Here is a 14,764-nt window from a genome sequence, read left to right on the forward strand (position 1 = left end):
TTCTTTCTTGAGTTCATCCGTTTTCTGGACCTCTTCGGAAATTGTATCTGTCAATTGCTTCATCTTTTCTTCTTGTAAGCTCACTTTCAGATTTGCATGTTCAACCACAGCTTCAATTTTTGAAACTTCTAGTCCTAAATCAGCTTTCCACTCATCCTTCATGGCTTTCATCTGATCCTTTATTTCTTTGAACTATTGCTCCGTTGTGAACTGATTCCTGTCCATTTTCTCCCTCATACTCTTATTTTCTTCTTTCAACATATTGACAACACCAAGAGTCGCACTTGATTGCTGCACCAAGCACATTAACTGCTCCATCACATTTTTAAGAGTTATTTGTTCTCCCTGAATACTTGTCTCAGTCCGTGAGGACTTTGGACTTACATCGTGGTTCGTAATTAACTGAACACCACTCAGTTCATTACTGTATGTCTCCTTATTATTAAATTCTTGATTCGATGTTTCTGTACGATTCAAATTTTCTTTACAGATGTCACAATACCATTCCACTTCTGAATTACTCAATTCATCATAAAGTGAATCGTCCAGATCAACACAGCGAAAATGATACCAGCGATTACATGATCCACACATCACCGAGTTCAATATTTCATTATTAGTTTCGTCAGCTTCTGTTACGCCCATACAACAAGCGTAACTCTCGCTCTCACTCTGTCCACTAACTTCTTGTTGCACTTTCATTATCTCATTTACATAGGCCTCATTCCCAATGATTCACTAGTAATTCTTTTCCTTTCGTATCTTCTCCTTCTCACTTGTCCTCTATCACTTCATTCTCTACGTAGCTACGCTGATGTCCTACGTCGTCTACGTTGTCCTGGAAATACGGTCGCCAAATTTGTTGTGTGCCAATCTATCATTAAACGGGTACGTTGTCACTATTCGTTCCTCGAGTTCCTGTCACACTGCTACGCATCTGCAGCTACGTTGCAGTAGGGCAAGGCATCGGATCGAAGACCCAGATAAGGAGATGTTACAGAAGTGATAGACTTTATGTACAAGAAGAGAGATGTTGAAACAACTGACCGTAATCGATGTCATTCTTTTGCATTTGAATCCTTAAATAAAACCCAGATTTCATAATCTTCAGTTCATTTATTATGCTATTCATGCCCATTATATAAACTTTTCCGCTTACTGTTGCACAAAATTTATCAGTTTGAATATCTATAACTTTAATCTAGTATTCGAACGGTCAGTTGAACATGATTCGTTAAAGGAATTTACAATTTCTAGCTCATCAAAGAGAATGAGCCCAAGGAACTTAGCTGAAGTTGATCATTTCACTAGATATGTCAATTAATAATTCAAAATAAACTTAGTTCCAAGATATTTTTAAACAAATAATGATCTAGGCACAATTAATTATTATTTTTCAATGTTATGCACTAAATAATCAAAATAGACAACGATAATTACACCTAAACAAAATATTTTTGAAATCTTATTGTTTGATGATAATTGAGTACAGTTATTTTACAAATCATAGTTAAGAAGAAGAAAAGAATTGGCATTAAATTCATAGTCTATAGAATCCAATTCTTATTATGTGGTGCAGATAGAGAAAATAACAGCACACTAGAAATAATATGAAAATTAACTATTTAACGTTAGAAAATTATAACACCATTTGACAGATCAGGAAATAATCAAACAAAATAAAATACAATAAACGAAAAGAAACTGTAACGAAATCAGGTCGTTACAAAACTAATAAGTAGTTGACTGCTAAATAATCTAAGAATAGAATGCTTGACATTCTTATAGTCTGATCATAATAACTACAAACCACAATTTTTGGGGGACTTATATCGGGATGTGTATATGTATAGAATGAATCAACTATTTGTTGCTTTAGAATAGAATATTTAATTATGACAAACAGTCAAGTTTTTGTCTCAAGCATTAATACTCGGATATTTTGAAAATCTGTTAAATCGATGTAAGTTAAATAAAAACATAAAAAAATGGAACTAAAATTTAACTTTGTGGGCTCTTTTGGGTGCGAAAGTTTTTATAATGTCCTCAAAAGATAGCTTTGAAGCTAACTTATGCCCTTTGGATTTCATCCTAAGATTGGTGAGTCGCTGTTGTCCTGTTAAGATTCTGAGGGTGTTTTAAGATCTTCAGTTTGCTAAGACTCCTTCCCTCGGCTTATAGTGGAAACAAATATTTGCCCATTTTTGTGCCCTCCCAATACGGTGCCCGTGTTACAAGCCCCGTTTGCCACCCCTTAGTTACGTCAGTGTCGATGACGACAACTATTTTCTACAAGCTAAGCCACCTACAATTAGGCTGCAAGGAACTCCAAGTTAAGTGCCTCAAGAGGAACGTAAAAGAGTTTAAGGTCTGGAAGCTTAACCTGCGAAAGCTGAAAGTCGCCCAAGACAAATAACGCAGACTTAACATATCTGTGCAACGGACCTACCCTTGTCATAGAAATGTCTGGGCACCAGCAATTTTACTTGCATTTCGACCATTAGGGTGGTTACAAGCAAAAGCGAGTTTTTCTTTTTGTAGTTTTCTTAACTTTAGGCTATTTTTTGCCAGTTACTTTATGGACATGGCTCAGAAATTTTCAGTATTGTAGAAAGGTGCTACTAATTGTACTCATTTAAGTTATAGTCATACTCATGTTTACTTAAAAGAGTACTATCATAGGGGTCTACTCTGGTTTGGTTCGATAACTTATTTCTAATTTCATTATTTAGATGCTGTCTTGAATTTTATTTTTCTTTCATACTGCTTTATATTCACTTCATATTGTTAATTTGTAATATTCATCTTATATCACATTGCTTCCTTTTTTTTTTTTTGGTGAAATGTCATAAGCCTTATTAGTTTGTTCTTCTACTATTAATTTCATAAACGTATTCATTTAATTAATGAAAGAAATAAGACTTTTTGGTTATATCGTTTTTTACTATTTTTTATAATCTACTCTATCAAAGATGAAAACAGCAACTTAGATGGACACAAATGGATAAATTTAAAGTTTTCCAACTTCAATTGGGCATTATTCTGATATCCCAAGAACTATGCACAGTGACGTAAATCATTCTTAAAACAAACATTATTTTTTGCAAAGTGACGTATCTCAAATAACATAGGGCCGCGGTGGCTCAGTGGTAGAGCGTTCACCTCTGGTGCTTGGGGTCCCGGGTTCGATCCCAGCCCCCGCCAAGTGACCTTTGTGGTGGACAAACACCGTGTGCGTGGGTTTTCTCGGGGTTCTCCCGTTTCCTCCCACTTTCTTCATTCCACCATTTCATTCATTACTCATCATCACCGTCTCCTTTAGCCTAACCGGCATAACCGTGGGACGTAAAACTTAAAGATTTCATTTCATTTCAAATAACATATTTTTATGGTTTAATATTACAATATTATATAATTTGAACATGTGGTATTAAAGAATATACTTTTGGCTACATTGTGTCAAAAATTGGTAAATAATTGTTAGTAAACACGAGAGTAACAGGAAAGTAAAACAGGTGCAAAATTTCAAATCGCTGTCCTGAAAAATGAGAAAAACTGAGATACGACACTTTGCAAACAAAGGGACGATATGTTGTAAGGAATAACAAGGAGATTCATGCTGATATGTGAATGATGCACTGTGTAGAGAGCACAGGTTCAGCTAGTTTGATTTATTTCGCATAGAAATAGAGCAAAGCGATAACGATTTTGATCTTGTAAATTCATTCATCTGCAAGTGAGTTTTAGACTTTACGTTTCAGAGAAAATCGCCGCATCTGTTCAAACGCCAAACCATCTTAAGTCGTTCTCAACTTTTACTAAAAATTTGTCTCTCTCCTACTCTCTTTCTCTTTCTCTTCAGTACTTCGGCAGGGGACATAAGCACTCTAGGAGAGCAAAGACTGAAAAAAACTGTGCGTGTTTTTCCCCTCTTAAATGAAGAGAGAGTGCGTACTCGTAACAAACTTTTCGTTTCTAGCTTCCAAGTTACTTTTTCCTTCTTCTTTCTTGAACATGAGAACTGAAGAAAAAATTAAGAAAAGAAGCAAGAGTAAAAGAAACACCATTGTTGAAACTCTCTCTCTCTCTCGTCCAAATTAAGAACCTAAGTAGTGCAACGAGGGAACAAAGGAACACATTTATTAGCCACCAGAGTGAATCAAGAGAGAAGGGAAGAATCGCGATTAACAGAAGAAACTTAGCAAAAAAATTCAAAAGCATGTTGATTGCGCTGGGGGCGGATAAAAAACGCCTCCTTTTCGGCTTAGTACATGATTAACATAATTTGTCTCTTTCACTTTTTTAAAAAAATTTTAATCCCCACGGTTTTCCCTTATCTTATGTTCGTATATTTATCTTTGTATCGACTTTTTTTAAAAATATCTTCATAATGATTCGTTTACTCACAGGAAGCAGCATTTTAACATTATGATTATACATTTAAAAAAAAAACTTCTTGATGCAATTACTGTTAATTAGATTTTTAAAAAAGAACCCACGTACAGAAATGTTTTGGCTTAATTCAGGAACTCTCACTTAATTTCTAAACTCAATTCAGTTCAATTCAATCATTTTGAGTATGTAACAATTATAGTCACAGACTTAAAAGTTAAGTTGCCTGTATCTTTAGAATTGTTCTTATATTGTAAATTACTTTCTACATCAATAGTTATAGCATGAGCTGTCAACTAAATGATCCAGACATTGGCGAAAAGCCTGGTCTAAATTGCACTGTTTATACTGAAAAATTATAATAAACATAATTTGTTTAACGGCGTCAGATATGTTTAAATTGTTCAAGTAACTTAAAGATTGTAACCAACTAAAAATAATCTAAAAGTAAAATTGTAAAATGTGAAAAGACTGATTGCAGCCATTGAAATCTCGGTTCACCTCTTCTACACTCTAGGCTAAGAAACTGAGCGTTTCCAAGCAACGCTGCCGAATTAAATAGAAATATCAAACAATTAAATCTATACTGTACGATGTTTTCGTCCGTTTTTTAAAAGAACATCAATCAATCTCACGGTAACGTATATATATATATCGTTCACAACCGATGAAACTCTTCCGAGCTTCACGAAACTTGTCACGTTGGTAAACATTGACAAGCTTAGTGCACGTATAAAATACTATGTATATTATGGTGTGCAGGTCTTTGATTCCTGATTTTTTTTGTAATCAAATCTGGGATTTAAAATTAGACATATATTTGCAAAAAATACAATTTATTAGTATTTAAGTTAGTTTGATACTTAGAAAGTAAATGATGAGTTGATTGGTTAGCTATGTTGTAAATCAAGTGTTTATTTACAACAATAATTTTCTTTTAAAAGTCAGTGAAAGGCAATGAATATGAAAAATTACTCGTTTTCCCATCCCCCTCTCAGTTTGTAAACACTTTGCAATAACATCAATAACTTCAATATTTTAAAAATATAGTCACTAGGAATGTTTTCCAACTCTGAAAGGGAATTAGAAATCTAAAAAACGGATTATATAGCCACTTTGGATACATATTCGAAAGTTAGCTTCTAACTGCTGGAATGGACCAGTAAAGATTTAGGATCGCGAATCCAGATAATGGCAATTTTTTTCAGGTAGGCCTATATTGATATGGAACATTTTCTTTTTTTCTTTTCAGATAAAAGATAGCCACAAGATTATGTCCCGAGGAACGAAGAAAGATTAAGACGTGTATGGAAGAAGCCTATCAATCACCTACGGTAGTGAAAAACAAGTTTAGAACGTGGCATAGCAACGATCCCCCAAGTAGATTAACCATTCGGTGAGTATGTGAGAAATGTAAACAAACTGGTTCTGTGGCCAATCACCACAAAGGTAACAGGGGATGACCCAGAAGTGGCAGAACTGAGTTCAACATTGTAAAGGTGCAAGAAGGCATGTTTAATAGCCCGAAAAAGTCTTTTTCGGTCAGAATATGAAAGAGGAATACCTAAACGATCTCTTCGACGAACTATGCAAGCACTTACTGACGCCGATAAATTCATCCGGGTAAAAATGGCAGAAGCGTGAGTGGAAATGACAAGAATCGATCCATCTGTACTGCTTTTCTTTTCCGACGAGGCAATGTTTCATCTCAGTGTCCCAGTGTTTGTGTTAACAAACATAACTGTAATTTAAACTACTAGACATCCACATGAAATGAGGGAACACATATATGACTCTCTGAAGATAGATGCATAGTGTGGTGCTTCTAAGTTGGGAATAGTTGACCTCAATTTTTTAAACACTGCAATGGTAACTGGAGCATCATATTTGGATATATTAATTCGTTTTGTGGGAAATAATGTTCCAATAGCCATTCTCGCATGCAGTTACTTTCCGCGTGCGCACTACCACGCACATATTTTGTTTTACCTGGACAGAACATTTGACCAACGATGTCCGGTGTGGTCCATACCATGGGCGCCAAGATCATCAAACCTCAGTAGGAACTAGTTCCAGTGTATGCACAGTAATTGTTTATTATTCCCCGTTGTTAAACTTGTTATAATAATCAATATATTAAATAAAATTGAATTAGTGAGTTGAATTTTTTTGGAGAATTTTCTATGGACTTTTCATTCTCTGTGTCACATGAAATAAATACAATAGCTTCATATTATATTTCTGTGGAAAATGCTAGAAATCAAAGTTGTAACAAATAAAAGAAATATAAAAATGTCTCTAACTGATAAACATTTCCCTATATTTCCGCCATTTTGATCCACTTCCAAGTTGTTCTCAATCATCTCAGTAAGTTTCTTTTTCCATAATTTCAACTGAATTTCTATATCTTCAGATGCAGATTTAGGTCTCTGTCACCTATATCGCCAAGTAATGTTATTAACAGCAATTATTTTGCATCATAGTAAGTTCAGCGTAAAAATTGAAAATGATAAGTGAAGATGAAAGATGGTGGATGAATCTCGTTAGCCTCACTAAATTCACGGAATCTAAACTTCTTTCATGGTAATAAATTCACTGATTCATTAGATTTTTTAAATCATTTAATGTGTAAATTTTGACGGCACTCGTAGCCTTTCAACTGTTACCAATCTCAGTTTTCCATTATTATTATTATTATTATTATTATTATTATTATTATTATTATTATTATTATTATTATTATTATTATTATGCGAGAAATTCTTGTAATTCATTTCATTTTAATAATGAATATTACTATTATTATTTAGTATTTCTCTTAGTCCTGCCAATCGAATATTTCTATCCTATAAATTCGGAAATAGCCACGTCCTAAAATTACTTCGATATATCCCGTTGTTAGCATTTTGACTATAGAATTGGCTCACATATTGTTATAACTGAAATACTTAGTAAATAAATACATAATGTTGTGAAGAAAAATTGGATTCCATGCTTAGGGACATCTGAAGCGTATATTAATTATTGTGAAACATGTTCTGTTTATGAGTTCTAAATAAGATGCCGTTCTTTATTATGTAGTTGAAATTGGTCCAGATGAGAAGCATCGCAAGTTATTTAACACTGCAAAGGACAGTACACAGTCACTTCTTCAACAAAAGCCATATCTTTTCACATAGGCATAAAACAACATAGTTCATCTTCTGGGCTAATGCAAGTGCATAAAGATCTTAAGGACACCTGTTCACGCGTCGCCTTTCAAACTTATTTCTTTTCTCTCTTTCACAACACAGAGAAGAATTTAAGCCAACAACGAGAAAAGAGAGTAGGTAATCCACAGATTCTATCCTTTGGCCATTTGCCTGAAATCATTTGAGCTATTTTCGTTAAGAAGAGGGAGAAGTTCTTTTTCTTGGCATGGAACCAAGGACCTTCACAATAATCTCCACCCTTCTTCCGCAGGTCCATCTGCAAGGCTTCCTTCATTCGTCACGTAACAATATTCCTTGAACTGTGAGATGGTTGGAGAATTCTCTAGACGGTAGAAATAGAGTGACGAATGCAATGTAATTCTTGTTGTTTGGAAAGAAACCAACTGTTATCCAGGACAGATGACCATCAAAAAAGTAAACAAATTTACAATCCCATGAACAAGATATCCAACTCATCTGTAGAAAATAACTAAATAAATTTATGATACAAACTTTGTGGTTTATAAGATCGGAGGCTATTGCCGCAAAACCATTACAGCATCCTATCTCGTGCCAAGTCATCACAGCGAACGTTATTCTTACCCATTTTCTCAAGATTCTGGTTTTTATTACCTTCTTATCTTCTTGGCCGGCCCTATAACATCCTTCCACGGGCTTTCCAAATGAAACTGGAAACACACCACATTTACGTATGATATTCGGTGACTTATAGAAATTGTGAACAGTCGGTCAGGGATGTAGCTTCTTGTACAAATTGTGAATCATCAGTCAAGGGTCTAACTTCTTGGCATGTAGCCTATAAGAAAAGTTTTTATATCAAGGACATGTCAATTAACGTACACGAGAGAATATCTGCGGTACGAAGACCCGTCTTCGATTCCCGGTGGAAGTTCATGTGGTTTAGATCCCAATTTAATTGTAGATGGCGGAGACGCACGGTGTCTCGGTGGTAGAGCGAATACCTGTTGGTGAGGGGTCCCCGTTTCGATCCCAGTCCATATGATTAGTGATGGACAACGTCGTACCCGTGTGTTATCTTGACATTCTCCCGCCTTTTCCTACATTCTCATTTCACCAATTCCTTCCTAATCATTTACTTTCATGAACAATCTGTCTTCTTTAGCCTAAAGAGTATAACCGTGGAACAATAAACTACAAATTTCATTTTATTTATTTCCGAGACCGAGCACGCTACCCATTAGACCAGTGATCGCCAAACTGTCGATGACGAGCTACTTGAAGTTTGCGGGAACATTTTCAGTATATAGCGTTAAAGCTTCGGTTCGCTAACCTTGCTTCCTCCACTGAGCTGACGCTAACAGCAAGGGGCGCTGACGACAATAATTGCTTGTTTCTCTCGCGCAACTGCCATTGTCGGCTTCATCTCACAGATGATTGTATACGCGTGGGGATGGATGTGCAGGTTAGGTTTTTCGTGTGTATATTAGACATTTGCTAACTTTTATAGTTTGATTTCATTTTTACTAGAAATGTAAGTTTATAGACAATAAACAAATGAAAGATTTTTTAAAGTTAGTAGTTCTTTTGGTTGGTAGCTCACAGTAAGATTTAAAAACGATACGATGGCTCAGAAGCTTCATAAGTTTGGCGACCACTGACATAGACCAATAGAGAAGGCTGTACACAATATAGTAGAGTTATACAGGTACTTTATTTACAGTGTCGAATTTCTTAGGTTCAAAAGGTGTGTATCAAATGAACTTCATAGTGAACAAACACAGTGTGCATGGCTTTTCTCGGTGTTCAACCCTTTCCTGTCACTTTGTTTCATTCTACACTAAGAGAGAAACAGAGAGAAAGCTGATTTTTGGTTTGGAAAGCCTAGAGAGAAGTGTAGCAGGATTCTGCATCACACTCAAGATTTTTCTGTACCGTACCAGACTACGTACAGGTTTATTCCTTAGACAGGATCAATTTGTACTGCCGATAATAGATGGAAGTCATGTGTGTCCTCCGTCGGCACGTGCAGGATACAAAAAAGATTTTGGTTATGTACTTTGATAAATATTATCAAGTTGTGTACGGACACTATACAGTCCCATTCTTATCGTCCCTCTCGAGAGGAAGAGGCGTATCTCATTTTTTCAAATTTTTCAGGAGAGCGTTTTAAAGTTTTTGCAGTATTTCTTCTGTTTATGATTTTTTCAGTTTTAAACTTACTGAAATGATTCCAACTTGATTAAAGCTTACTGGAGTGAGAACAACTCTTGTATAAAGTGGCATTGTAAGCTTCGAACATTTTAAACATTCTATAAAATAAAATAAATTCACAAATTCAATTCAATTTCATAAATACGAAATTAAATCAGATGCATTAATGTGGTTATAGCTATATCTAGGAAATCATAAATTCAAGCTAATAAAACAATGGAGAAATTTGTGACTCATGCAGAGAAATTGCAAAGAAACAATTTAAGCACACGGTAATCATCCACAACGAACTTCAACGAAATGACTGCTCGAAATTTTAACATACTAATCTAGGTGTCAAATGAAACCACTCTTTCATTGATGGTAGAAAAGAAATATACTAAGTATCTTGGAGGAAAGCACTACGATTTGTTGAGGTCATGCAGTTGAAGTGAACGAAAAAAAAAAGAAAAAGAAAGAAAGAAAAAAGTATTTCTTCTCCTTAGTGTATAGCTCATCTGCAACTCACTTTAGTTTGGCCTGGTTGCATATGCTCTAAGGCGTTTTGGTGAAAAATGGGCTGCGTTTGTGCCATTAGAACATAAAATGTTTTAAGTTTGGGCTTTTCTCCTTTTCACTTATCCTAATCTAACCTAAATCTACACCTTGTCTCATGGACAATACAGAAATATAGGGGTGAGAGCGTATGTTAATTATATCAATTATAGTTATGGGAATGAAAAATAAGTGCCAAGATCATACACGCACAGTCCTTAATGTTACATACTTCAACAGATCAGATCTCCATATTTAAAACACCAGACTTTTAGTGTTTTAATAATAAAAAGATCCCTATCATTACACAAAGAAGATTAGTTTATTAAGAACGAATTACGAAAGTTATATTTTTTTCTCTAAAATGTTTCTATTGGGTTTATCAATATTTCATAAAATTGTATCTTATTAACTCCATTATAAAACAGTCTTTTTCTAGGTATATTTGAAACAATACAGTTCTGTAACAAAGAAAGTACGAGGAAATCGAAAAAATTTATTATTTAATTTAAATGTAGTTCTTAAAAATATAAACACCATTAAAAAAAGAAACAAATATTGCTCCACAAATATCTGTAGTAGCGATTGGCAAGTATAGTATTAAGAAACTCAAAAATTGCTCCGAGTTATTTTTTAAATATTTCATTATAATCAAAGTACTACGCAGAAAAGGAAACAAAACCATTTCTAAGTGTTTATGATTTGCTGGTAATGGTCAGTGAGTTAAAGGTAAAGGGAACATATGATAAACGTGAATGAACGAAAAATTGATTAAATAATGCTAGTGGTTGTTAGGAACAGAACTTATTACTGACTTCTATTCTTAGCCAACTGACTCCAGTTTCTACTTTGTATTCCTATTTCTGCGAGATACGTCTTAATATTGTCCTCCCATCTGCGCCGAGGTCTTCCTAATGGTCGTTTTCCGGTTGGTCTTCCAGTTAAGATTTTGAAAGCGTTCCTACTTTTTTCCATCCTGGCTATATGACCTGCCCACTTGAGCCTCCTAGAGTGTGTGACCCTAACAATGCTTGATAAACCGTATAAATTGTGTAGTTCTTCGTTATAATGTTTCCGCCATTCCCCGTTCAGTATATATATATATATATACTGAATTAACATATATACCAAACTACAAAATATGTACATATTGACATCGTATTATTAACAAAAGATATTATTTTTACTTTGATTTTCATAAATAGTGTCGTGTATATACACAGTATACTTCAAAAAGTTCATGCAGAATTTAATAGTTGGTATCTGTGTATGTTTCCGAAGTTGAACTAAATCACCATCACAATATGTAATATACTGTCTCCTCAACAGGTGTTGGTATTCTCATGACGATAAAATGTGACGTATGATAACGAAATAATACGGCCAGTGCACGTGTGACATTTGAGAAACAAAAGTCTACGTTAAAGTAGTATTTGAAGTTCAAAAGTATTGCTGAAGTTCAATGTCAGTGGAAGCGTTAGTTTGAAACGGAACTTTTTACATTCTTGACAATTACATGGCTTTGTGACAAGTTTGAAACGCATTGTATTCATATGCAGCAGTGTCCATAAACACAATGACCGGAGTTGTTTAAAAAATTGTTCAGCGTTTTGATATGAGTCTGGTCGCTTACATCAATCATTTTAAGCACCTTCGGTAAGTGTACAAATGCAGGAAACTTGTATTGTGCTTTAATGTAATATGCATTAAACTTATGATATTATTAAGTGAAGCACTAACTTAGAATAAGTATAGATTGTTTTGTCTTAAAGTATGTACATTTTTTTATACATTCTCTGTTTATAAAGTTTTAATATGACACTTGTATGAATGTTTTTTGAAGGACACGGAATTTTGTAGTTACTTAAACATATCTTTGTGCTGGTGATTACAGTTTAATAACAATTTTGAGGGAAATAAAGTGGATAGCAAGCCAGTTGATTGTGTCTCTGATTTTTGTTTTAGTCTGCCTTCGAGAGAACCCATTTGCCTAAGATTGAAGGAGAAAATAGGAGAACTCCATCAAAACCTACACGCACAATACTATCATCAGCTGCTGCTAATATGGCCTAGGATTTAACTTACAATCTTTATTATTACAGGAGAGTGTTTAAAAACTGATAAAACCCTGATTATCTTGAACAAAATTCGTTCTGAATCTCAGAGTTCTTGTAAAAGTTTGCTACATTGATATAAAAATAACACAGAAGGACAGAACTGAATGTAGAGGAAAATAAAAACTCTGATATATAAAAAGAGCTTTGTTTACAGAAAAACAAGCATATAAGAGGTCTTTGCTTGTATATGACATGTCATAGCCCAACCTAGAGTTTATTTTGACGTGTGTACTTGTCATGCATATTGCATAACGAGTCTCGTGACGTGAACATACAACATGGAAATCACTTTGTAAGCTCTGTCGTCCATTCTAAGATTTTCCTAGGTTATTCATGCAAGAAAACTATTTTTAAGATACATTTTTTTCGTTATCTGTTTTTGAATAATATTTATGGAGACCCATTTTGGTGTCTATTTTTAAAGAGTTTAATTTACTAAAACATTATACAGGGTGTTTCAAAACAACACCTACAACGTTTGGGAGGTTATTTCTGACAATAAAATAAGACAAAAAGTATAGACCAACCTGGGTGCTCAAATGCTTCCTTTCGGAGTTATAGGTAGCCGAAAACATGAAAAAAAGAATGAAATTTAAAGGTCTATAGCTCCAAAACTATGGGACCTATCATAGTCGGGTCAAGACTTCACTTAGAAACTAGTATGTGCCCTATCCAAATATTCAAGTTTTAGAATCCTCCGGTACTTTTGCATCCATTTTTATAGAGGTAGTTGGTGAGTACTTCAAATTATATGCCCACAGTCAATAAAAATTGTTGTGTGAGTACAGCAGGATTCTGAAACATGGATTTTTGACTGGATTCTGAAACATGGATTTTATTAGTTCCTAAGTGAAGTCTTGACCCGACTACGGCATGCCACATAATTTTGGAGCTATGGACCTTTAAAGCTCACTTTTTAATGTTTTTGATAGCCTATAACTCGGAAAGGAAGCATTTGTACACCCAGGTTGGTCTTTACTTTTTGTCTTATCTTGGTGTCAGCAATCACCTCCCAAACGTCGGAATTGTTTTGAAACACCCTGTATATTTACCCTGTCTCTCCATACGTGTCCGAGAGATAACATATCTCAAGAACTACCTGATGGATTTATCATTAATTTTAGCCAGGATGAAGAGAATCAAAAGCTAGTAATCGGGTTTGTCGATAGAGGTGGTATTTAAATCGGAACTGGTAGAAATAAATTACTTCTGGTTTATGGAGCTTTCTCGTAGATATGTGGTTAGCGTACGCGTCTTTTTCGCACGAGACAAAGTTCGATCTCGGCGGGATCACATAAGATTCTGACCCTACGTTAAGCTGTAAATCCACGCCTCTTATAAGCTCGCTGCAGAAAGGAATGCTAAACTCTAATTCTTCCATCTACAAACTTTATTTCTCATAAATGAGAACTTCAAACTTTATTTCTAAGAAACAATGTCCTCGGTGCACACATAAGAAGCACATATCTTAAATTTCACAAATTTAAGATAGCATTTTTTTTACAAAGTACGATCTCTTTTATTTTTTTAATATTGTAGAAAAAATATTAAAATACGTGGTTAAATTCAAACAACTGCTTGTAAAATACAAATACAATAGTTGTATTATCACTTTCCAAAGTGGGTACTTCAGTAGTTATTCATGTCAATTGCATCACTTACCTTTCTTATCCTTGCTTTTAACTCTCTTCCCATTGTCCTTGGTTCTCTTCCGCTTCTTCCTGTTATGTGCATCCGTTATATCACCTTCCAAAATAGGCGGGACATAAACATAACCACTTCCATACGATTCCACATCAACAACGGGCGATGACATTCTGGGAACATAGAGCGACCCTCTCCCACGTCGAGGACACTCATTGAAATTGCTCTTTGGAACAACATAAATTTGTGGGAGACCTATATGCGGCGCTGACCTAGAATGCTCAAGTGGTGACGGCGCGGAAACTTGAAAAGTTGACCTCGTAAGACTCCACTTTCGACCCTGCGAAGGTTGACCCGAGGGTGGATTCAACTCCACTTCAATCACGCACTCATCTAAAGGGGCACAATACCACGGTACCTCGTCCTGCTTCATGATAATTTTTCGCACTGATTCGTTTTGTGTCGGCTCGCACACACTACACTTTTCAGTGAAGTGGTTGCTTACGACTAGTTGCATCTCAATTTCTTGTAAAGAATCGAGACTTTTCTTCGTTTTTTTCGCTGAGTCACCGGAACTCTTCAGGAAACGAGTCCGGAACTATGTGTAATTAGAACTGAACTACTGCTTGTTGCTATATAGGCTACTTCTTCAGTTATTTCAAAAAGATCAAGTGAACAGGACTAATATATATC

The 14,764-nt window shown here is 35.0% G+C and overlaps 1 protein-coding gene across 1 annotated transcript in view; it reads right to left on the reverse strand.

Moving 5' to 3' along the window:
- Positions 1–14,544, reverse strand: part of LOC145662881 (multiple PDZ domain protein-like) — a 692,199-nt gene extending 677,655 nt beyond the window's left edge. The window contains exon 1 of the mRNA XM_081728844.1: positions 14,090–14,544. Within this exon, the coding sequence (XP_081584970.1) occupies positions 14,090–14,504 (415 nt within the window). The 5' untranslated portion in view covers positions 14,505–14,544. The remainder of the gene's footprint in view (positions 1–14,089) is intronic.
- Between the last annotated feature and the right edge of the window lie 220 nt (positions 14,545–14,764).

The sequence above is a fragment of the Thermobia domestica genome, chromosome 10, assembly GCF_964235325.1.
Source record: "Thermobia domestica chromosome 10, izTheDome1.hap1.1, whole genome shotgun sequence".
NCBI classification, from domain to species: Eukaryota; Metazoa; Arthropoda; class Insecta; order Zygentoma; family Lepismatidae; genus Thermobia; species Thermobia domestica.